At 31.4% G+C, this 8,740-nt stretch overlaps 1 protein-coding gene across 4 annotated transcripts in view; it reads left to right on the top strand.

Annotated features, from left to right (window-relative positions):
- Window positions 1-8,740, top strand: part of LOC119833776 (monocarboxylate transporter 3) — a 33,707-nt gene that overhangs the window by 9,316 nt on the left and 15,651 nt on the right. For all 4 annotated transcript variants that reach the window (XM_038357953.1, XM_038357951.1, XM_038357954.1 and 1 more), the window contains exons 2-3: window positions 2,077-2,356; window positions 8,140-8,283. In XM_038357953.1, coding sequence (XP_038213881.1) covers window positions 2,077-2,356; window positions 8,140-8,283 — 424 coding nt within the window. The remainder of the gene's footprint in view (window positions 1-2,076; window positions 2,357-8,139; window positions 8,284-8,740) is intronic.

Below are 8,740 nucleotides of genomic sequence, written 5' to 3'. Positions count from 1 at the left end.
AAAGTAATAAATGTTATTTGCAGTTAACAATTTTCTTTTTTCTTTATTACAATATTTATGGCAAGACTAGGTAGTTGTCTGTTCTATCAACCGTTTTCAAATCTTATATTTTTTTCATGAAAGACAGGTTAAACAATTAAACTTGTATTTAATGATTCAATGTACTTCATAAAACACAAAGAACGATAAACTACATCTGACAACTTGTCACTTCCTGTAGAATTTTCCTCTCATATGACGTGAATTTTAACCACGCTTTAACGTCAAAATAGATTTATAAACAATAAACAACAACAATACATTTTTTTCTGGTACTATAAACGCTTTGAACCTGTAGTGTGTAGTAGGTACCTGTTTTTTTTATTTTTAAAATGTTATACTAATACATAAAATCATTTTGATCGTTCATTATTCTATAATAATCATTTTTTTAAGCAACTAATGTTTTTGTTTGGTAGGTATATATGGAATAAAATCCATTAAGTTTCCATTATTGAAATTAGCTAGAATACCCATAGGGAAAATTGAATAATTATTTTCGAGGCGGTACATGCATTTCTGAATATCCGGTTATGATCAGTGTGTTTATTATAAATATACAAATACATATATAATACAAATATTCAACGCACACAGAAAAGTGTTCGGATGCAGTAGGTACTCGCATCACATGCGGTACGCGCTCGGCGTGGCCTTAAAACATTTGAATTGTCTTTGACAATGACCCTGGAGTTGATTGATCATACGATAAAGTTACGTGAGATAATTACACGGAGTAATTAAAATACGGTATCTGTGGTAGAAATTTTTATATCATAGGATTTAAGAAATCGCTAACTATGTATATAATATTACAAAACATTTTCACATTTCGTTCATGATTTTTATTTTTTGTATTATGTGCTTTTATTTTGATCCAAATGTTATGGCTCTGTAAATATGTTACTTATTTATATTGATGAGGTCAATTAATGGAAATCTTATGACAGTTACTCATAACTTTACGATAACCCAATAAAACTCAACGAAACATTTATACCTATATTAAGTCATCTGAAGCTGAATGACGTAGATCCTTTTATGAGTTCTTAAATTTAATGAATCCTATCAAAATTATTGTTCCTAACATTAAAATGTTGAAATAATATATCTTTATTACAATGGATATAAAACGAAATTATTTCTTACCACTTGGTAAATTAATTGAAATTTGAAAATAAAACCTTTCGTTTGTTAAATTTGAAAAGGAGGCAACAATAAAACAAGAAAGCTTATATAAAAGATAATATCGATACTATTTTTCATTACTAAATTTCAAGAAATCATGGACGTAGTTGGTGACATAGAAACATTAATTTTAATGACTAGAAAATAATTAATAATAAAGAAATTCTGACTACAAATTTCAATAAAATCTATATTTCTTCTCTAGATGTTAAATTAAATATATTTTAAAGAAAATTTCACATTGTTTTTCGTTATATAAAATATTTACGTTATTTTACCTTGATTTTCTAATTGTGTTTACTTTCAAGACACATTTACTTTGATAATAATAGTCAACAAAGATAAAATTTGCCGAAAAAGAATACGGAAGGATTTTCGCATTTTCTCCGCAAAAAGAAAGATTTATCATGGTAGTTTATTTAACCTTTTACAAGCTAAAATTAAAATGTAATGAATACCTTGAATATTTTTATTCCATCTATTTTAATTAGCGATGAGTAGATAAAAAAAAAAACATTTAAAACATTTCCAAAAACAACTGATTAATGAGCTTTTATACATGAATTTTTTTTTTGGAACGAAGTTCCTTATCGCACCTTGTGAAAGGGGGCTAGACGGAAAAAAATCTTACGAAAAGTTGTCTTGACACATCCGGGTGTCCCTTGACACCTCTCAACTTTTTTTTATATTGATTGGAGTATTATCTAATATACTTTCTAGTTCATTTCAACAAATCACGAATGAGATAAAAGTACAGGTTGCCCATTAATAATAACAAAGCCCTATAAACGTATACTATATGCCATCGGGATAGTAGTGGCAAGAGACTTAATATCCTTTTTCTTTCAGACTGAAAGTGAAACGTCGTGCGAAGAGGCCGCGCGGCTTACAGCCGAAGGGGCAGCGGATGACGATGACGAGGCTTACGACTATGGGGAGCTCCCGCCCCCACCAGACGGCGGTTATGGTTGGGTGGTGGTGTTCGCCTCCTTCATGTGCAACCTGGTGGTCGACGGGATTGCATACACGTTTGGCATCTTCCTGTCGGAGCTAGTAACATTCTTTGGGGAGGGAAAGGGGAAGGTTGCGTGGGTCGGCAGCCTGCTGTCCGGAGTGTATTTAGCGGCTGGTAAGTTAGTTTTTTGAAATGTTAATGTATGAGAGGCACGCAGCTGTGTAGTGGTAGGGCTGGCTCGCCCTGGTAACGGCTATATCGATTGAAACGGTTGATTGTAGACAAATATCTTTTTATAGTGATTTTATGGTAGTGTTATGACGTCGAAGATAACTTTATTTTGCAGCTATGTTGTGAGGAAAAATCGTTATGTTCTGTTTTAAATTGTTCAATTGAATTATTTCAAATCATTTATACACTAAAACCAAATGACGAAGATTGAATACAAATGTAACCATTAACTATATTTTTTGCCAAATGACAGATATACGATACGTTAGTTTCATAGATTAGGAAGGTGTAATATCAATTATAATGTGGTGTAACAAATGAGTTCGTATTACATATTTACATACGTTGTTATGCCTTGTAAACACTATAACACACAACATTTGTAATGTTGTTGTCAATTGTGTAACTAACGTCTTATAGATATTTGTTGACGTAAATGTAATTAGAAGCTGTGATATTTTATAATTATGCCATGTAGCTAAGTAATAATACTGAGATTACAAATGTGCAAAGACGTAACAATTACTCTTTCTATGAAAAACCCTTGTATGATATTTAAAATATGCTGAGCACCCAAAGATGCTGCCAGAAGAAAATACGCGAGTCAAGCGAATTTTAACATGCCTATTGTAATCTCTGTTTATCGGGAGTGATTGGACAACCGGCTGTTTTGGATAACGAAAACTTTGGCTACACCGAAATCTTTTATTTTAATACGTTCAACTACTGCTGTAGATATAGATATGGTGTGATGAAACTTGAATATTACTGAAAAAATTATGTTGACTTGTTAAAAAGGCGTCAAAGAATAATTATGAAATGGGATAAAGAATTAATGAAATTTTGATGCATCCGGGATTACTGCAAGTCGACGTCTCATAAAATAATCCTGCTAGCGTATTCTAATTTAACCGGCTCACGTTTTTGTAACACGTGGACGACCTACGCAGTCCTACTTTATATTCTATATCTAGATGTATCTTTATGCATATAGATGTGTACTATATGGTTGAGAGCAAATTAATATTAATGGTTAGATAATGATAAAATCCGAGTACATAAATGTGCATGGATATATTTTAAACTTACTTTGTATAGACACCATACTCTATACGTCAATGTTTAATTACCTACTATATAAATTCTTATATCCTGACATAAAAGAAAACGAAATACGTATTCTAATTATCGTATTAGAGATATTTTCATCGTAATTAGCCTACAATTATAAAATATATAAATTATAATTGCGTAACATATAGCATGCTCGCAATATTTAATTCCAATACATGATAAAAATTTATTAAAACAATGTCAACAACCTAGCAGATTTTCATAAAAATTCATATATATTACTTTATACAAAATCGTAAAATATTTTCGATAACAGCAATTCATTATCACCGTTATAAGTTCGTTTTTAAACACGTGAATGTCACTTAATCAGATATTTAATATCGATTACAGTAGACTATAATTTGTTGCTAAGCGCAAAAATATTGTAGGTGCTTATGTAATTTGATATTAACGAGATGGCGAGTGTTCATACCGTGATAACAATTATATAGGCGGGTTATTAGAATAAAAATAGATATGTATATACTCAGTACAATGGCTTTAATTTAGTTATTTTATTTATATTATGCGGCTGGGACACGAGACCTAAAATGTTATATTTATCTCTTTACACAAAATCTGTCAATATTCTATACTTACTTATTACTATTTTAATCATATAATTAGGTAATTGTAGGTAAAAAAACTCAAGTGATTCTTGCGTTTATCGATTTCAGTAGCGTTGTCATTGACCCAAATTTATCATTGATACCAAAGTCCTTATTGCATATCTTATTATCTAGATAACTAAAAGATCGAAATCTTAAGTATATTATTACAAATCATAACACAATTAAATGAATCACTATTAATAAAGACGATACATTATTATATAGTTAACTAGTTTAGTATAGTAGGCAATCAACGTCGATAACGTACGAATGTGCCTGTTACTAAACATTTATAATTAATTTATCTAGAAATGACCTATTTGGGGGTTAATAGACTTTACTCCTTGTATATAATAGTAGAATATCTAGGATGCGTGAGATTCGTTTATTGTAATTGCTTATCATTTGGCACCGTCAATTCTGGGCTCCACAAAAGTGGTAAAACATTAACCGCTTATTTCGGCTGCGCCTGATCTGACCCGGCACAAAAACGGAGAAAATATAGCCTATATCAATCAGGAAAAATGTAGCTTTCGACTAGGGAACTAGTTTTTTTTAAATCGGGCCAGTAGTTACGGAGCTTTTTCATTTCAAACAAACACAAAATCTTTCTTTTTTATGATGTTCGTGTAGATTTATACAACTCGTTTATGTTTATTGTATATAACAAATGTTTCTTTCTTTTCTTCTTGTAAACCCCATAATATTCCGTACATATTTTAAATTTAGATATTAAATATATTTGCGGATTTTCAGCGGTATTTAGTTTTAAATTCAACCAGATATAGTGCTTATCATCAAATCACGATTTGCAGGTTAATACTGCAAATGTAACATTTAATCCATTAAGATATCGTTTCAAATATTTGATAGCTGTCGACATCAAAAAATCGGTAGTATTGATTTTTTTTGTTAATTGCACACATTATTAATAAAATAAATTGTATCTTTAATCGGCTTTTTTACTAATATAATCGCTGTAATTAAAAATTCATAATAAGTAACTCATTTTCAGTACAAAATAGCAGTATTCATGACAACCCTGCGTAGAAAATTTATTTTCCTAAAAGATTATAATAATTTTATAACTGTCCATTAAATACAGTAAATACACCTGTAATTGATTCCTTGAACTGAATAACGAGTATTCAAATGATACATCGACTTTAATCAACATTATTTAGGATTTAAGGACAAGGTGTATTACTTTGGTATAAAATCCTAACTTAGCGACAGATTTCGCAAACATTGATATCTCGGCTGTAAAATAAAGAAACTTACTTTATTTTTACAATAAAAACCTCATATTATTATCTCATTTTCCGATTACGTTATAAATAAGATTACGAAAGCATTCTTTGCAATTTGTAATGGATATGCACTCGTGGTCGCCTTATATAGAAGCCATTCGAGTTTTTGTTTATGTTTTATCTTGTATTGATAGGATATCTTTGGAATTTGAATCTATGCACATTTGTTGATATATATACCGCAAAATTGTAAACACCGTAAGATTACAATCTATCTTACGAGATTGGAATCTGTAAAAAAATTTGTTCCGTAACATACTGCATACAATGTAACAGGTTAATTTTCGGAAGTTTTTTATCAATCGTAATGAAGTCGTTAAATTTAAATGGCATTCCACGGAACGCACCTTCACTGATTGGTTGAATGGATATGGTGGGCTAGGTTAGGTATGGATTAGTTTAAAAACTTAAGGGCTTCGAAGACCGACCTCTCATCGACTCGATCGGCATCTCACGGACGTTTGGGAAAGAATAAATTTGGGATATAATACATTACTGCGAGCTTTTGCAAACCGCCGACGCCACATATAAACCTATTCTTAGTTTTTTTATGTCAGAGTCGGCAATGGAGCTGATGGGTCGCCTGATCGTAAGCTCGATTGCAGATCTTACACCTCTACAAATGGATTGCCGATTTCAAATTGGAAAGGGATTAAGAAAGGATTCATGAGAGGAATTTAGGACTGGGAAGGCTAAGGAAAAGGATATAGGCCTAGTTCAACCAATCTGAGACAGATTTTGAACATTTAATGATTTAACGGGCGAAACGAAAAATAATGCGTTTTACTCTAAGGAAATGTTACAAATTAAAATTTCGGCAATTGTCTATCTTGTCAGTACTATTATTAAGTTTTTTACAATCTTACGGCGACATTAATGCTGCGACGGTTGTATATGAAGAGCCCTTCTCTTAATAATCTGACATAATATTTAAAGAAGTTATTATTTATCAATTACAATATAAAAATATTATGTATTATATAGTCTTTCTTATATTATTGGTTAGTTATTAGCTACAAAAATAAGTGAAAATAGTTAATAATAAATATCTGATTCATTCTTTATTTTCTAAGTTTAGTTATTTATTAATTTAAGATTTATTTTACTGACTAAGAGACCTACATAATTTCACCCTTACGTAAAAAACAGCGATAAATATGGTAATTTTTTTATTAATAACAAATATGGCAAATAGCCAAACACTTTCGTTCAGTAATGTAACAATAGCTACCGGTTTTCCTCATAAATGATAATGGCAACATTAGCGACCGCACTCAGGAAATATGTACTGTGTACGGATGTATTTAATTATGCACATCCAGCTGTGACGAGCTTCCGGTTGATTCACAATAAAGATGCATGGAAGGAGGTCACTAGTATTTGACCCATATCCTTATATAAGCCCACTTCCGAAACCCTTACGAATCCTCGATGGGCAATAATGATTGGATACTAAAGAGACACTCAACTTTGTCAGAATCTGAAAATATATCAAAGAATTGTTGTACGTCTATGATAATGTACATACATATTGCGTGGGCATGCTCTAGATTCTAGACTCTAGGGTCTAAAGTGTAAATTTCTCCAAAAATATTAGCCATATGACGTTGCCGAGTCAAAACAATTGCACATTTTTTCTACTACAATATAATGTCTCTTTAACGTATCCTTTTTTAATTTAGTTTTATTGTATTAATGCGATGTATCATTTGAGTTATCGGTAGTATGTAGGTGTGAAGGCGATTATCGTCAATCGGATCGTGTAGTCATAAGATTATGGCGCCATTGCGACGTCGTTTATGTGATGTATGTTTACTCATTCCATCTTGTACAAGGCCTTTGATATGTTGTTTATATGTACGACAGAGAATTCCTAATAATAGGAAAAAACGATTTCTTTTTGTCGCTTAACAAATTTCAAGTCTTTTATCTATTTAATTAGGGCTATTTCTGACTAGTAGCTTTAATAAAGTCTATAAAAAAACTACTTCAATATATTTAGGTGACCAATATCAGCCGTATAATAAAGTACAGTCGATATTGGTCAATAACTAAAAAAAAGTGTCTGATATATAGGTGCTTATTTAAATAGTAAATGCCATATATAGTAGTCGTTATTTTCTCTCACGAATTGTACATGAAACTGTTTCAACGTTTTCAAAAAGGTTAGTTATGTTATGTAACTTAGCAGCTATAGTGTGATTGTTTGTCTAATTGCAATTATCGCGCTTAAATGCAGTTTTGATAAAAACGGTATAGCCTTGATATTTTTCTGCATTGAATGTATTTTTTCCATACCTATTTAATCGGAGAGCAGCATATGTACATCATAAATGAAAATGAAAGCATAAAGCACATTTTATTCATTTACTAATAATGTTAAAATCTAAATAAATTTATTAAAATCAACTGACATTGATGATTGTAAATGCATTTATTTTATTTGTACATGCTTTACGCCTGCGGCATCACACCCGTAGTCAAAGGATTATTGGGGATAAAAACTGTCCTGTGTTATTTTCTGATCTCAAACAATATTTGGACCAAATTTCATCCAAGTGGGTCTGTGGTTTAGGTGTCAAGACACAGACAGACAGAGAGTTACTTCGAATTTATGATATGGGATGGATGGATGGTAATGGATATGTTATGATAGGGATTTTAAAGTAATAAGTATTTAACATTGCAGGTCCCGTAGTATCAGCGTTGTGTAATAAGTTTGGATGTCGTGCGGTGTGCGTCGCTGGCTCGTTCGTGGCGACCATCGCATTCGTCCTATCTACCTTCAGCAAAAGCGTGACTATGATGATGATTACGTATGGTCTTCTAGGAGGTGAGTACTCGACTTCTCTTTACACTTTATCTGCGATAAGCTATACGTAAGCGGATATGTTGCCTGGAGTTAAACTACGTATAGAGAAACCCACGATACGTTCGATAAGTACATTTAAATAGTGTTTTTCTGATAAACTGTTTTTGAGACTATGGCTTAACCTATTTTGCAATTTAATGCACCAATATTATACAGTATCAGTAATCGATAATGCAATGTCACCAATGTTTATTATTATATACGTCAAAGAAATTTCAATTTGAGAACGGACACACTCCCAACTATAAGTATGGTGTGAGTTACTTACTATTTACTTTTTACCATACTTTTCTACATAATTGAAACCATTATTTTTTATGAGTTTAGGGGGATTTAGGGATGAAGTGAGGACGGCCAACGTCTATATGAAAACCAAAATAAAAAGTTATTAAAAATAACTTAATCATTCAGAAGGTAT

The sequence above is a fragment of the Zerene cesonia genome, chromosome 18, assembly GCF_012273895.1.
Source record: "Zerene cesonia ecotype Mississippi chromosome 18, Zerene_cesonia_1.1, whole genome shotgun sequence".
In the NCBI taxonomy this organism is placed as follows: domain Eukaryota; kingdom Metazoa; phylum Arthropoda; class Insecta; order Lepidoptera; family Pieridae; genus Zerene; species Zerene cesonia.
Note: the sequence above shows the minus strand (reverse complement) of the source record. Positions and strands in the feature narration are given on the sequence as shown.